The sequence below is a fragment of the Notolepis coatsorum genome (assembly GCF_963971535.1).
Source record: "Notolepis coatsorum genome assembly, chromosome: 10".
In the NCBI taxonomy this organism is placed as follows: Eukaryota; Metazoa; Chordata; class Actinopteri; order Aulopiformes; family Paralepididae; genus Notolepis; species Notolepis coatsorum.
Window position 1 is genome coordinate 49,970,040 of NC_140174.1, and position 16,579 is coordinate 49,986,618.

Genomic DNA, 16,579 nt, shown 5'->3' on the forward strand with positions numbered 1-16,579 from the left:
CTCTTGCGTTGGTGACGAGCGCAATGTCCGCTGCGCCACCCAGCCGCCCTACTTGCTGCCATTTCTTTAATTCCTTGCACAATATTATCTTAGACAATATTACCTCACTAGACAAATAAACTGGATTAATATGAGCCTGTAATGAATCCGCTCCTGTCAATTATTTATCAAGGAGGAGAAGCCAGCGGCTCTCCCAGGTTCAGCTCCTCTGGTTTAGGTCCGTGCCACAGGGTGGTCGGGACTTTATCACCTGTTTACATGCGGTTGACAAGGATCTGTCCAGGGGGCTCAACTCTTGACAGAGTCCTGTTTAGAGGTCCGGTGAGCCTGGTCTGGCGTGGTGCGGGAGTCCCGGGGAGGTGATAGGGAGTGGGATGAAGACAAGATGTCTCTCCTATAACAACAACAACCTGCACGTACCATCAGACGGCCTGACATCTCTATCTGCTTTCACTGAGCTACCCGGCAGCTGGGTGACCTCCGACCTCTGGCCTTCTGCCTTTTTCGTGCCAGGTACTGATCTCCACTATACCTGGACCCGCCTGTGTTTCTCCTGGGAAAGATGCAACACGGCACGGTCTGGAACTGGTTGTTGGGCCGGGAGGGTCATATATTATGCCAGGGCTCTGACAAGGCCACAGCTGTTCTGTTTGATAAATTATATTTTTTTCTCTATAAACAGATGTCTTATCTGCTACGTGTTTACATTTGCAAACTGTCTTTCATAAAACACCTTTCTACCCTCACCTGCCTGTCGATATCTGAGACAGTAAATCACTTTCCATGAGACAGCAGAGAGAGAGAGAGAGAGAGAGAGAGAAAGAGAGGGGTATTTCTTTTTTGATCTCAGAGCCATCAGCAGTTCAGCAGGGGAGCAGTGGCACTGTACTGTATCAGGATAGGGAGGAAATCTTATATTGTTTTAGTGAAAGAAGGCCAGGAGGAGGCCCATCTGGAGAAAGGAGTGTGTGTGTGTGTGTGTGTGTGTGTGTGTGTGTGTGTGTGTGTGTGTGTGTGTGTGTGTGTGTGTGTGTGTGTGTGTGTGTGTGTGTGTGTGTGTGTGTGTGTGTGTGTGTGTGTGTGTGTGTGTGTGTGTGTGTGTGTGTGTGTGTGTGTGTGTGTGTGTGTGTGTAGGTGTGTGTGTGTGTGTGTGTGTGTGTGTGTGTGTGCGCGTGAGTAATACATACGCGTGTGCATTGTGCATGCACTTAAGTACGTTTGTGATATGGGGCAAAGCACAGAAGGGGTAGTAGAGGAGTGTGTGTGTGTGTGTGTGTGTGTGTGTGTGTGTGTGTGTGTGTGTGTGTGTGTGTGTGTGTGTGTGTGTGTGTGTGTGTGTGTGTGTGTGTGTGTGTGTGTGTAGGTGTGTGTGTGACGTGTGTGTCTGCGTTTGTGTGTGTGCCTTGGGGATGAAGTTGAGAGAGGAGGAGGAGGAGGGGGGGCAGTTCTGACTCCAGAAAGGAGTTTGAGCCAGCCAGCCAGCCAGGCTGAAATATTGGGCTGTGTGTGTCTGTGTGTGTGTTGCTCCAGGTTGCGCCTCTGTCGCTGCAGCAGCGCACAGCACAGACACAAGAGGCAGGGATGAGGGAGAGAGAGGAGCTGAGGAGAGCCTTGGAGCAGAGTGACCGTCTGTTGTCCAAGGTCCAAGAGCTGGAGGAGCACAACGCTCAGCTCGGCAAGGAAAAGATTGAGGTGGCCACTCAGTACCGAGCTGTAAGTCTGATGCTAACTAACGCGTGAACTTAGAACGCTGCTCTGTCTGTCTGTCTGTCTGTCTGTCTGTCTGTCTGTCTGTCTGTCTGTCTGTCTGTCTGTCTGTCTGTCTGTCTGTCTGTCTGTCTGTCTGTCTGTCTGTCTGTCTGTCTGTCTGAGCTTAACCCTGGTCTGTCTGTCTGTCTGTCTGAGCTTAACCCTGGTACGCCTGTCTGTATCTCTGTATCTTTGTTTCTGTCTCTCTGTCTACATAGGTCTGTCCGTCTGTCTGTATATCTGTATCCCTGTTTCTGTCTCTGTTTGTCTCTCTGTCTGCCAACTGTAGATCTGCCTGTCTGTGTCTGTATTTCTGTCTGTCTGTCTGCTCTCTCTCTCTCTCTCTCTCTCTCTCTCTCTCTCTCTCTCTCTCTCTCTCTCTCTCTCTCTCTCTCTCTCTCTCTCTCTCTCTCTCTCTCTCTCTCTCTCTCTCTCTCTCTCTCTCTCTCTCTCTCTCTCTCTCTCTCTCTCTCTCTCTCTCTCTCGCTAATCATTCTAAACCTCCAACAATCCATGTCCATATTCTTCCTATTACACTTGGTGAATATTTATGACAGGGTTGAATTTCTGCTTGATAGGTGATTCTGAAGCTTGGTCATCATCCCAACTCTGGGTGGATGACATTAAGTGGATAATGACACCCTGTGAGAGGAGCAGAGATGCAGCCACCATGACTGTCAGTTTCTTCAAGCTCGCTTTTTAATGCTACTTTATTTGCCGTAGGTTTTTTACTGCAGTGTCGATCGATTCCCAGCATATTACTTTATTGCGAAATAGGATTTAATATATTCTATTCCAGCAGTGAGGCCTGAGGCCGCTTGTGATGGATTGGTGTTACTGCAAAGAGAATGGTTTGGCACGCCTCTTTTTGTTGTTGTGGGGATCGGTTTGAGGTAGAAGTCAGAGGGATTGCATGCATTTGTTTAATGCTGACACAAACACAAACAAGCATTTCCCATAAGGATAAATGAACCACACAAATACTTGACCTTATGAACTTGTGCATACGCTGTTTAAAATACCGTCATAGTCTGCCATAGTTGTTCCTGAGTTGAGGAACTTTCAGGACAACTTTGGGACAACTTCAGGACAGAGGAGTTAAGGTGTGAGAGAGAGAGAGAGAGAGAGAGAGAGAGAGAGAGAGAGAGAGAGAGAGAGAGAGAGAGAGAGAGAGAGAGAGAGAGAGAGAGAGAGAGAGAGAGAGAGAGAGACAGAGAGACAGAGAGACACAGAGCGGTACTGCCAGTGTTTGTGGAAAGTGCTCCAGGGTTCCCCGGGGGAGTTGGTCATTACTGGTGCTGTTGAGTGCCTTAGCAGACCCTTCAGACGGCTTCTATGGAACACATCATAAACTGCCTTGACAGAGCTGGCCGGGCCACTCGCCTCACGCTCTCTGTGTTTTACTGCTGGTAAAATAGGGATAATATCCAGTCAGGATAGGCCTTTTGAATTTTGATCTCCTCTAGGTATGCATCTGCAGAATCGGTTTCTTCCTCGGTAGCAGACGTACTTTCTTTTGGTTTTCCATAAACTTCAATTCCGCAGGTTTTTAAATCAGTGTAGGTAAGTCGTCGAATTCTATAACTCTTCCTGACCATTTAATTTTTTACAACCCTTTTTTATGGACAAACGTTAATTATTTCAATCGAAATCACCAGCTGCAGCCTCATTTCTTCGCCACGTCTTAGATTAGCCCACTATAAATAATGAACTTAATCTGAGGCCGGAGGCGGATCAGCCAGCATAATTCGTACCTCGGAGTCTTTTTGATTCGACTCCACTGAGAAATGTGACCCCCTTGTCAAAAGCTATTTAGCTCCGCTGCCTGCAGGACGTCGTCCAGTTTTCCAGTGAGAGGGTTTGTCCCTCTCCTCATTAAGCCAGGAGAGTTCTCCAGGGGTCGGAGACGGCCGGAGCTGCAGGAAGGGCTCAGACGGACGTCTCGCACATCTGTCGCCGAGGCATGACGGATTCCTTCTTCTTAATCACCCGTAGTGCATCGCTGCCCTGCAAGGTCAACTGTGTGTGCGCGTGTGCATGTGTGTATTTATGTTTCTATATATTTGTGTCTGTGTCTGTGTCTGTGTCTGTGTCTGTGTGTGTGTGTGTGTGTGTGTGTGTGTGTGTGTGTGTGTGTGTGTGTGTGTGTGTGTGTGTGTGTGTGTGTGTGCGTGCATGTGTGCATGTGTGCATGTGTGCATGTGTGTGTGCGTGTGTAGACCTGCTTGCTTCTGTGCACATGCATGTGTGTTTTAGACGTCTCCTAACTTCATTAGTCTGTCTTAATGGGTCCAACATTTCCTTTTTCTTTTTGGGTCCATTTCTCTCAACAGAATCGTAGAGACCGTTTTATATTTAGCAATGAGGGGCAAAGGAACATGTTGCTTGTTGCTTCTAGCTTCTTCAGGACACATACATATAAACAAAGGAAAGTGGACTGGTTTACCCCTCAATTACTGCTTAATGGGAAAGAAATGCTCTCCTGTTCCAGACCAGCATGTGGAAAGACTTTCAGTCTGTGCTGTTGGTCCTAAAGGCTCTGAGTGGAGAGAGGTAGAGGAGGAGGGTAGAGGAGGAGGAAGGGAACTGAAAGATTGATTGAGTTGAAATATACATGAGGCATCCTGGTTGGTGGAGGTGGAAGTGTGTGTGTGTGTGGGGGGGGGGGGGGGGGAGGGGGGGGGGTTAAACTGACTACCCAGCACACCCAAGCTGGGGGGTGGCTCTCAGAACGTGTCTCACTGAGTCTGGACTTAGAATATCCTTAAAGGTTTTTACTAAAAGGTGTGTATACTATGAGTTGCGGCTGGCGAGGGTAGGGGGACCCAGAGATTTATCATACACACAGGTCCCAGAAATTCCTGCTACGCCCCTGATCCTGGTGGCTGCGAAGTCTCTCAGGTCCTCCAACCAGGGCCTCTTGGGGGTTCTTGTAGTTGAAGCTAAAGTCAAAAGCTAGGTGTGCTTTTGCAGTCCCTAAATATCAGATCAGTCCAGTCTCTTTTAAAACTATGAAGCTAGAGGACCCTGTGATCTGATCATCTGGTTGTAACGTCTGGGTTTGTTCCAACGACAATGAATGGGGAACACTGATTTGTGGGCCCCATAAAACGTGTGAGTTGAGCTCTTACACCCAACTGAGTTAACATTTTTGTTCATACCTGTTAGCATTGCTAGGATATAAACCTCATCTGGGTGTGAGATTTCATCGTAACATTTTATAGCTCCGCAAAATCACTGCCTGATTCATCGTTTATGGAGCAGCCCCAGATTTTACAACCAAGAAACATCACACAGCCACGGGAGCTCTCTTTGGTTTCTTGCTTTAGGAGAGAGTGATGATGCATGTTCACAAATATTGACTGAACTCTACTGGAGCATAGGAATTACACAAAAGAAGAAGAAGAAGAAGAAGAAGAAGAAGAAGAAGAAGAAGAAGAAGAAGAAGAAGAAGAAGAAGAAGAAGAAGAAGAAGAAGAAGAAGAAGAAGAAGAAGAAGAAGAAGAAGAAGAAGAAGAAGAAGAAGAAGAAGAAGAAGAAAATAAGATAACTTTAACTTTAAGATAACATTGTCAATGACACACAAAGCAATAGAAATCTTTTTGCATATCCCTCCTAGTTACACTCAGCCCCCCACATTTATGCATTTTATCAGAGAGGTCAGAGTGCAGGGTCACCTGCAATGTAGCGCAGCCCCTGGAGCAGTTTTGGTGTTCACTGCCTTGCTCAAGAGCAGTTACACCCTCCTGTCTGCGCCAGGGATCAAAGGTATCAAACCAGTGACCTTTCAGTTACTGGCCGGCCTCTCTACCTTTAGGCCATCCTACCATCCTACGTGCTTCAACTATGAGGTTTGAGGTTTTATCCTTTTTTTCATTTTTTTTTCAGATAAGTATGAGTTTATATATCCATTTTCCCATCGCAATTCCATTATACTTCTTTTTAATTACATAAAAACAACCCGAAGGCTGTCACTGAACCTTCAACCCCTTCTCCGTGCTGCTATTATTCTCTCATCTGGTCTTTGGAGTACCGCGAGGCAGCCCACAATTTAATGTCTTTTGGCTTTGGAGACCACCCGATAAATGCACTATAATTCACCTGATAAATGCACTATAATTTGATTCCTCAATAGGCTAGAATACAGGTTAGATGTGACCAGGGAGCGGGCGATCATACAGATGGATATGATCTGATGTGTTCGGGGACTAAACCATCTGTGCCTCCAAGTTTTTTTTTTAATCTTTCCTCTAATAATTCTTTAATCTAAGCACCTGCATCATCCCCCCATATTACTCAGTATAGTCAAGAATTCTCTAAGGTCCAAGATTAGGACTTAATCATTTCGCTTCATAATAGACACCAGAGAGCAATACTGTAAAATGCTGTACAAATCCAGGTCATGCAAAGGAATACACTGCACATACAATATACCTTCTATACTGATTGGGAAATATGTTTCAAGGGCTCGGAGCAAGAGGAGAAAAGCATTATTTATAATTTGTTTCCCAAATATCAACTTTTATATACAGTATCCGAATACACTTTTGATGTACAGTATATTGTACTGAAACCGCATTTCTGGAATTGTGACCAAAATGTACATAAAACATTAAAGATTTAAACTGGACTTCAGTATTTTTGACTATCCCTGTAGAATAAGTCAAAAGGTTCTATTTCTCCTCTTCTTGCTCCTAGCCTTTGATTTGATTGGACAGCGTTAGATAAAGATCTCCTATATTCATATTTGAAATCAGAACACTATCTGCATTTCTTTTGGCACGTCCTTCTGGTCAGATAGTATGAAAGTGTTAGTGTTGGACATGATTAGTGTCTGGAGAAGTGGGCCGTCTGGGCAAGCTGTGTATGTGTGTGTATGTGTGTCTCTGTCGTCTACTTGATGTGGGAGTATACTGGACGGCCATGAACAGACTCCACTGTGCTGCCTCGTCCACACAAGAATTCTGACCACATTGTCAAAATAAAACCATTCCGAGTCCTCAGAAAACGTTTGTTTTAACGTTTGTCCTCGTGGTCGGGTGTCATGGTCCGGGAGGCATTGGCAGAATGCTTATCCGCTCCCTCGCATAACTGTATGTAGTTGTGGTCAATTTCAGATTCAGTACTGTTTTAGTCCGTTAGCATTATCGGGTAAAGGTCACGGAGGCCCCATTGCTATGGCTCATTGTGGATCCGTTGGTTCATACAGTAAATGAAAATAGTATGTCCGATGTGAATGCACAGCAGTTCCTACGTTGGTATACGTTGACTCCGAATAGATTTAATCACGATAGAACGACTTCAGGTGCACCTGCATATAGTTTTGTTTTGTGTAACCCCTAATACGCATCTTATCGTTGCTGTATGATGTTTCTCCTAGATATGAAATGCTTAGTCTAGCCTCTGCTGCTTTAGTCTGGGCCCCCTTCATTCAAGAAAATCAGCTGCACTTTAAAAGCACAATATGCCCCGTTGTTCTTGGCGAGGCTGAATGCCATGGCATTGTGGGGACATTGTGGGCGTGGGCACACTAGACCTTTTTTACTGTCAATTATAACGTAGACAAAGAGAAGGAGAAAAAACTCATTTTTTTTGCCTCTGGAATACTGCCCTTGTCTTCCTTGTCATTGTGCGCCGCTGGCCGAGGGCTTTTTGACGGCGCAGATCAGGGTCGTGTTACCGTGGAGGAACGACACCGCGCTGGAGGCTTTTCTCATGCCCTGACATCCTACACCGACCACCGTCCCTCGGGGAGACTGTTGGATCCCCGGCTACTGGGCGAGAGACACCTGCTTCAGGAGGAGGAGATTCTTTTAGAGGGAGAGGAGAGAGGTTGTTGTGATAGAGTTGGGGCTGAGACTGGACCGAGCTGTGGGCAGCAGTGTAGGGTTTCTCTCTGTGTGTGTGTGTGTGTGTGTGTGTGTAGGGCCACGGTAGGCAGCGGAGGGCTTGGGACGGAGGGAGAGAAGGGTGAAGGATAATAGGGAGGAATGTTTGGATTTAAGTAGCACATACCAGCACACCCCAAAATGAAAACGGAGCAAAATGGTTGATTGAGAGAAGAGAAAGAGAGAAAGAGAGAGAGAGAAGAGGGGGAAAAAGGAGGTTTGAGAGCGAGGAATGTGAGAGACGGAGAGGTTGACAGATTAAGGAGTCGGTCCTGTGATAGACAAAGGGGAAAGGTGTTCAGAGCTTTAAATGTGCTGCGAGAGAGAGGGAGATACTGTAGAGAGAAGACTCTGACTGGAGTAACCGCGGGATACTGTACCTCAACGACTGAATTACTACTATTCTCCATTCTGAAACACACCTGGGACTTCCAGACCAGCTGTTACCCAATCAAAGGAAGAGGCTCGGAAGTCATCTCTCCAGGGGACTGGAATCGCAGTGCAGTCTGCTGCTGTATCCCTGCCCTGACGACGTGAATCCTGGTGCAGTACACGCAGGTAGACTGAGGTGTTAGATTACCGTGTCGTGCACAAACCAGAGCCGTCTGCAGATCAGAGGGCGTCCCGATGGAGGCGATGCCTGTGAGGCGCCGGCCGCGTTGCCACTCCCTCTCTGATGACTCTGAGGAGCCCAACGGCAACCAGGTGGAGCCTGGGACGGAACCAGAACCAGAGGAACTGGACTGGGACAGTTTTAGCACTGCACTGGAGCATAGACTAGCCGCTGTGGGTAACTCTGTCAGAAGTGTGTGTGCGTGTTTGTATGCGTGCGTGTGTGCATGCATGTTTGCGTTCATGTGTGTGTGTACGTTGGGGTGTTTGGTGTTAAAGGTGTGTGTTTGATGCAGAGGTGTTGAGAGAACCTGTCATACCTGCATACCTGTTTACACCTGTTCTTTGGTTGAAAGGTGAAAGTGTTAAAAGAAAAAAAACAGTTCAACAGAATGAGGAGCAAGAGAATCACATGAAGATATATTTAAAAAATGTATAATCTTTTTTATTTATTTGTATGACGAAAGAGCATAAGTCAAGCACATTCATGGTGGGGTGATAAAAACAGATGGAGATGTGGTCATCTGATAGTTTTGCAAATGCCAACATATTCTGGTATGTTATTAGTTGTTCCAGATGCCATTGCCAGTGATGACTGGTGCATAAGAAAATAAGGGTAATCAGAGAGCACGCTCCTGGAGTCCTGTTATGGACGGCTGTTGACAAAATGATTTGTGGTGGCGCAGTAAGAACTTGCTTATCAAGTCCACGCTATGTGTCATGGAGTAGCTTTTTTTCCCCTGTTTTTTTTGGTTGTTGTTAAACTGTGTATTAAAAAAAGACGAGGGAAGTGTTTCTTGTGTTCTCAACTTGTGGCAGGATACGTTGCAGCCTGTGATACCGCCGGCGGTGAGATCTCTGTGTAGAAGCCCTCGTTACTCTCTGGCCTCTGGATAACTCTTTCCTCCTCTGTTTAACCTCATCCCATACGAAAACATACTATAGTGAAGCTATAGTATTCCTTTGTTGTTGTGTTTTCCGGCACGCAGAAATTGTGTACTGTACTGAATACTTTTTGTGGTAAATCTCTATAGTGTGTATGATTCAGATTCAGATTTCTTTGATGAGCCATATGTGTAAACACATTGGTAATTGTTACGGCAATTACAGTATATGCATTTTTACATAGATCTTTTTTCCACATAACAAACAGCAACAACAGACACAGGACAAAGACAGTGCAGTGAAGGATTAATAATTTGAATAAATATATATATATATAAAGTGTATACAGTGTAAGGTAAAGTGCAGAGTTCCAGGTCAGTCCCAGTGCAGTATTTTTGTCAGAGTCATTGTTATTATGAAAGAAACACTACAGGTTTTCCTATAGTTTATCTTCCTATGGGAACCTTTATCCCTTAACCTTTTGCTCATTTCCTCAATCTCTCCCTCCCTCCCTCCCTGCCTCCCTCCCCTCACCACCTCCCTCGATCCTCTGCAGCTCCTCTATCATTCTCTCTCGTTTCTCTTCTTCTCACTCTATAGCCTCTAACCATTTGACTTAGCCTGTCGTCTCTGTTCTCTGTGTCCTCCAGGAGCAGGAGAGTGCCCAGGCGTCCGAGCAGCGCTGCGCCCAGCTGGAGAAGGCCCGGCGTGGGCTCGAGCTGCAGGTGTCGGGCCTGTCTGATCGCCTGGACGAGGAGGAGGCGTGCTCGGCCCAGTTGGCCCTCCAGAGGGAGAGGCTGGAGGCGGAGTGCAGCAGCCTCAGACGGGACCTGGATGAGCTGGAGAGCGCCCTGACCGTCACAGAGAGGGAGAAACAGGTAGGACACTTGGCACCACTTAAAGGTGCAATCCGTGAGATCTACGATTGCTTGGATTGAGGACATGTGTAGACTCAGCCACGGACAATTACTGTATGTGGAATAAGCACGTCATTTAACGATTGAGTCATACACGCTGACGGGCCGTCAATCAACAGCTGTGTGTAGACTCAACCGTTAAATGTCATGCTTACCGCTTACATGCTTACAGGTTGCTTATAGAATGCAACTATAAACTTATGTTGATGCTTTAAACGTATACCTTTTACTGGAAGACAGTCATTCAGAGACGAAGAAGAAGAAGGGACAACACTGAAGACCATGACTGCTTTTCTATCCTTGTTGTCCACATGGACACTCTATTTTGAAGAACAGATCTTCTCCAAAGCTCTGAAGACCATACTGTAAGTCACCATGGAATAGTTCAGGGGCTTCTTTGGCCTATATGTCTGCGTTGAGTTTCAGGTCATAGTTTTAATGTCCTTCTTCCCGTTGATTTGCATCCGAAAGTCTCTGTGGAGACGTATCATTTGTATCCCAACACCATTAAGTACTGTCGTCTCCTACCCGTTAGACGCTGGCGGGCTGCGTTGACAGAATCTTCAGCAGCTTCGTCTCTTTAATTGAGATGTAATTAAAGGATTTAGATGCTGTCTTTGTTTGGGAATGTTAAAGGAATGTCCCATATTCACACGTCACTTGTCTGTGCCAAAGGAAACAAGGAAAACGAAGCGCAGATATTCAATTGTGATGGACTGTGTCAGTTTAATCTCTGCAGAATTCATAATCTTTTATAAGGGATTTTAACGGGATTTCTGGTTTATTAGATGATAGAGTGACAGGAAACGGATGACACGCATCAGATTCGAACCCAGGACGTCACGTATAATATGGTGCACGGTGTAGCTTAATGAGTGACCAGGATGCTCTTAATTTTACTCCATATTGTGGCAACCACTGCATTTTGTCTAACCCCCCCCCCCCCCCGGTAATTTCCATAATTTGTTGGTTAACATGTGGGTTTCCTTTCATGTGGTGCCGGTGGTGATGTCGTAGAGGAAGATGGCCGTAAGGGGCTGGTGCAGCAGTTGCAACAGGACCAGACCTGTTTGGAGTGGTTGGCACGCAGCTTTTATGTTGAAAGTTTGCGATATGTGTCATAATATTTATTATAAATTCCACAACACCGTCAAATAATATATTTGAACTCCGTCAGATGGAGAACCGTGGTGGGTCCGTTTCAAAAGGTTTTGGACAGAGCCTATTATGCAGTTGAAAAGTCAGTCCAAATCACTTCACTTGGGCGTGTGAATGCGATTACATTACCAGAAGAGAACACAACCTCGTCTGTCTTCAACTAAGAATGTAAACAATACCCCGACCTGCCACCTTTAGTTAAGAAGAAGAAGAAACGTTGTTGTTCTGAACTCATACCAGACTCACGCGGCTCTGCATCTTCAAGGATTCACTTGGCGAAGAATTCCCTCTCATTCGTGGCCAGGAGAACAGCGGCGCATTACGGAGCTGTGCTCTGCTGAGATGAGACCACCACCGCTGTTGGAATCTTTCCTCCTGTCTTCTGTCTCCGTTGACCATGTTCGCTCATGTGTCGTGCTCAGGTTAGGATGCCTTTTCCACACCACTGTGCACACGTCTGCAGTCCTAAATTCCTGACAGCCTCCAATCTCTCATGCTCCCATTAGGTGCCGGTGGCTAGGATGCGGACCAGGAGGATGCCACATGCGTGTGTAGCGAAAGCTTTGATGACAATGAAAGAAAGTGTCAGAATAATGACTGCTTAGTCATGAAAGAGATAATGGTTTTATGGTGTGGCCGCAAAGCCGCTTAGATCGGAAACGAATCCTTCGTGGCTGTTTCTCTGAGAGGGAAACACTTGACTTAAAAGAGGGGACTTGGTATGGCAAGCTAAATGGCTTGCCATAGCTGTGAGCTTTTTAACCCCACCCCCTCCTAATCCCTCGTCTTCTGCTGTGATCGATTGGCCATCGCAGCGCGGGGAGGGGTAGCGTTACTAAAAGTTGACTTGAGTTCACGGAGTGCTGCTCTGTTTTCTTTTTGGGCAACCCCATGCAGTAAGAACTGCAGGAACCCAATGCACCTACCCCCGTTCAGAAGAATGGGAAATGCGTTTTGTTTCCTGAATTGTCTGATTAGATGTGAATGAGCCCTTAGCACAGCTAGTGTAAGTAGGTCCAGCTGATATGGGGGGTGGGGGTGTACTGGACTAGTAACTGAATTGTGGAAACATTTTAACTAAAATGTGCTCTTGTTTTGACTTAATTTGGACAATAGTAATGTAATTTAGGTGTTGTTATGCATGTACTAACTGTGATTGAACACAAGTACTTCAATCATGAGATGTGTCAGTCAAGAAACAATCTCTCTCTCTCTCTTGTTCTCTCTCGTTCTCTCTCTTTCTCTCTCTCTGCTCCTCTTCTTTCCTGTCTGTTGTTCTTTCTTTCTTTCTTTCTTTCTTTCTTTCTTTCTTTCTTTCTTTCTTTCTTTCTTTCTTTCTTTCTTTCTTTCTTTCTTTCTTTCTTTCTTTCTTTCTTTCTTTCTTTTTTTCTTTCTGCCTGTCTCTCTCTCTCTGTCTTGTCTGTCTCTCCAGTCCTCAGACAGTGCAGCGAGGAGGCTCTCAGAGGAACTGTCCCAGAAGGACGAGGTGGTTCAGAAGCTTCAGAAGGAGAGGGAGCACCTGGTGGAGCTCAGCCAGGTCAGGTCACATTCACCCCCACCCTCCAGGGTGTCCGGTCAAAGGTCAAAGGGCATGGGACTAGGCACATCCATGGGGATAGGGGTATACTATGGGCTTTTAAGGACCAGGGCATGGGGCCAGTCAGTTGACTTTCAACTAATTTGATTAAATATGTAAATAAGCTGTAATTGGCTGTTGATAGAGCATACATTAGGACAATCTGCTCATGCCAAAGTTTTTCAATATCTGAATTTTGAAGAGGATTCACTTACTTAATAGACTATATTGAAAGTGACTCCAAAATCTGTTAGGGACCCTGCTAGACGGTTCAATATTAGAATAGATGGTGCTATTATGTGCACTTTTTGGGTTTTGAGTTTAGTTCCAGATAGAACATTGATATAATTCATATCTTTGTCCCATGTGTTATTGCATGTGGGGATGTCTTATTTGCTGCTTGTAAGAGAATGAAACATAACTTGAGGGAAATGGAACCATATGGGCCTGCCAAAACTGGCATTTATGATAAATGTACTCCCTACCTCAACACACACACACACACACACGCACACACACACACACACACACACGCACACACACACACACACACACACACACACACACACACACACACACACACACACACACACACACACACACACACACACACACACACACACACACACGCACACACACACACACACACACACACACGCACACACACGCACACACACACACACACACACACACACACACATACATACACACACTCAAATACATGCACACCTACTGTGCATTAGGTTCAAAAACTAAAAACTCCAACCCCCTTCAGCCCCATCTTACTCTATGGCAGCTATAAGAGGCCCTGCTCAGTAATGTTTGCCAGATGCTTTGACCAACAGTAGCTGTTTGATTCTCAGTGTAATCTGTGGCAGTAATTTAGAATCTGGGCCATTATCTTGCTACTGTTAATCAAACACGTTGCAGGTTATCGATCTGAATCTGGGATGAAGGCAGAGAAATGGTTAAATAAAAGGAAGGATCCAGGCTCCTGAGATGTGACTGGGCTAAACAGAAATGCTGACATCGGTTTTAGTTGGTTTGGTTTCAGCAAGTCGTCATTTTAGCTTTGAACCAGATGTCCGAAATTCTTCTGTTTCCATCGACGTAGGAAGAGTGAGAAACAACACACTGCAGCACCCACTCTCCACACTTTAGATCACACAAACACACTTTATATTTATTGATAAATGTCCCTTGACTAAAACGGGGAGGACGTGACCCTCTTTGCGCTGCCCCTGTGCCTCAAATAGATTCGCTATCAGCTCTATCTTTAATCTTTCAAAATGTTCAGTTGCTATCGCTATTAGCTCTATCTTTAATTTTTCAAAATGTACAGTTGCTATTGCATGCACTCATCTGTGTTCCACTACACACATGAGTGCATGCTTACCAACTGTCCGTCTGCAACACTACTATCACCAACATCTAAGAAGGGAGATCCCCCCTTGAATGGCCCTTCTAAGGTTTCTCTCCTCCACACTGCCTGTGGAGCTTTTTTCCCTATTGTTAGGTTTTAGTGAGTTTTTCCTTACCTTCGCGTGGGGCATGTCTGGGAGTGCTTGCATTCTTTCATTTATTTGCATTCATCTAAAAATGTTTGGACCTTATGGTGTTCTTGTTCTGTTCTTGACTTATTGTTATGTTTTCTTCTTGACTTGTTTAAAGAAGATCTGTACGGCCCATGGGGACATTAACGTGTGTTGTCGGGCCCTATAAATAAATTTGATTTGATTTGATTTGATTTGATAAAGGATTTGCACTACAACTCGTACACCTACTGTAAATTGTACCTAAATTGCACCTCATCCCATTTCTGCCTTGCACTATATAGTATTGTATATTAGTACACTGCATAGTATTGTATATTATATGGTAACTCAGTTACGTCTATTCTGCATCGAACATTGTACATATGTCTATACTGAACACTGTGACCTAATTTTTTTACTTCTAATTCACATGCTATACTATGTTATTTTATTTCATACTTATCTTGTCTTGCACAGTCTCTGGAGCGTAACAGTAAGAAGCATTTTGTATAAAAGTATTCTGTACTTCTGTATGACAACTATTAAAGAAACTTGAAAGTCTTAGATCAGTTTGGATCAAACTGATGATGACTTTCGGCGATCTCTCTACAACCAAACAAATTAACTTCAGATCCTGGCTGACAGCTGCATGCGAGGCATCTGTGCTCCAGGCTCAGCCTCCTTCTTTTTTTTTACCCAACAGCAGGCCATTGAGGACCTGCAGAGTGAAGAGGAGAAGGTGAATCTACTGACCAAGGAGAGGGCCAAGCTACATATCCAAGCTGAAGATGTGAGTCTCTCTGTTTGATGCTTACTGTACAGTATGTGTAATCTCATACGTGTTTGCTTTCAACCATACTTTATGAAATTGTAATTTTTCTTCTACTACTTCTACTATTTCTTCTTCTTCTTCTTCTTCTTCTTCTTCTTCTTCTTCTTCTTCTTCTTCTTCTTCTTCTTCTTCTTCTTCTTCTTCTTCTTCTCTTCTTCTTCTTCTTCTTCTTCTTCTTCTTCTCCCCCCCCCCCCCCCACACACAGCTGGAGTATCAGCTGGATCAGGAGCGTCGTCAGCGTGGGGAGCTGGAGAAAAGTAGGAGGAAGCTAGAAGGAGATAGCAGGTCCACCCTGGAGAGCCTGGGAGAGATGGAGAGGATGAGGAGCAGCCTGGAGGAGCTCATCAAAAAGTCAGTGAGAGACACACATTACTATGGAGTTATCTAAAAGTCTACCAGACACACATTACTATGGAGTCATCTAAAAGTCAACCAGACACACATTACTATGGAGTCATCTAAAAGTCAACCAGACACACATTACTATAGAGTCATCTAAAAGTCAACCAGACACACATTACTATGGAGTCATCTAAAAGTCAACCAGACACACATTACTATGGAGTCATCTAAAAGTCAACCAGACACACATTACTATAGAGTCATCTAAAAGTCAACCAGACACACATTATTATAGTCATCTAAAAGTCAGAGACACATTACTATGGAGTCATCTAAAAGTCAGAGACACATTATTACTGAATATCTGTATGTCATGTATGTCATATATGTCCTGATGAATTGAAAATGGGGGACCCTGATGTAAACAAGACGAAAGTCTTTCTCTGGTCTGCATCCCCTTAACAATTGTGTGTATTGAGCTGTACTGTATTGTATCCATTCTGCAATCTGTTAATAAAGTTTTTAATCAATCAATCAATCAATCAATCAATTCAATCACTATAGAGTAGGGTTGTAATGGTACGTGTATTCGTCCCGCGACTTCACGGTACGGACGTCACGGTTCGGTACATCCAGCCATATGACGAATACGTCTCATACATCTCATACGACACTAGGTGAAACTAGGTTTGTACATTTGCACATCAATGGGCCTCATTCACCAATACTCTCTTATTAGTTTTCTTATATTGTTTCTTAACCGTCTGTTAAGAGAACAAATAAGAATAGCCACCGCCGCATTCATCAACCCATTCTTTTTTTTTAATCAAAGGACAGCCGAATCCCATCCAATCTTTCGCCGTCGACTAAAGACTCACTTCTTCAACCATTATCTGAAATGATTAAAAAAAAGAAGAAAAAGAAATCTAACCCTGACTAACCTTACTGTCATGCACTTGTCCTAATAAACTAACCTACACTGTAACACGCAACACTTGATGAACATTGTTACTCAGCTGATAGAGTTGTACCCTTCTTGCTGTCTTGTCGTACAGAACTTGTAAGTCGCTTTGGATAAAAGCGT

General features: G+C 44.8%; 1 protein-coding gene across 1 annotated transcript in view; it reads left to right on the forward strand.

Annotated features, from left to right (window-relative positions):
• The window catches only part of LOC311235570 (uncharacterized protein), a gene marked incomplete at its 3' end in the record, with an annotated part of 50,208 nt that overhangs the window by 21,775 nt on the left and 11,854 nt on the right, over window positions 1–16,579 (forward strand). Inside the window, exons 2-6 of the mRNA XM_084323037.1 lie at window positions 1,531–1,713; window positions 9,785–10,012; window positions 12,642–12,746; window positions 15,024–15,110; window positions 15,359–15,504. Of these exons, the coding sequence (XP_084179163.1) occupies window positions 1,531–1,713; window positions 9,785–10,012; window positions 12,642–12,746; window positions 15,024–15,110; window positions 15,359–15,504 (749 nt within the window). The remainder of the gene's footprint in view (window positions 1–1,530; window positions 1,714–9,784; window positions 10,013–12,641; window positions 12,747–15,023; window positions 15,111–15,358; window positions 15,505–16,579) is intronic.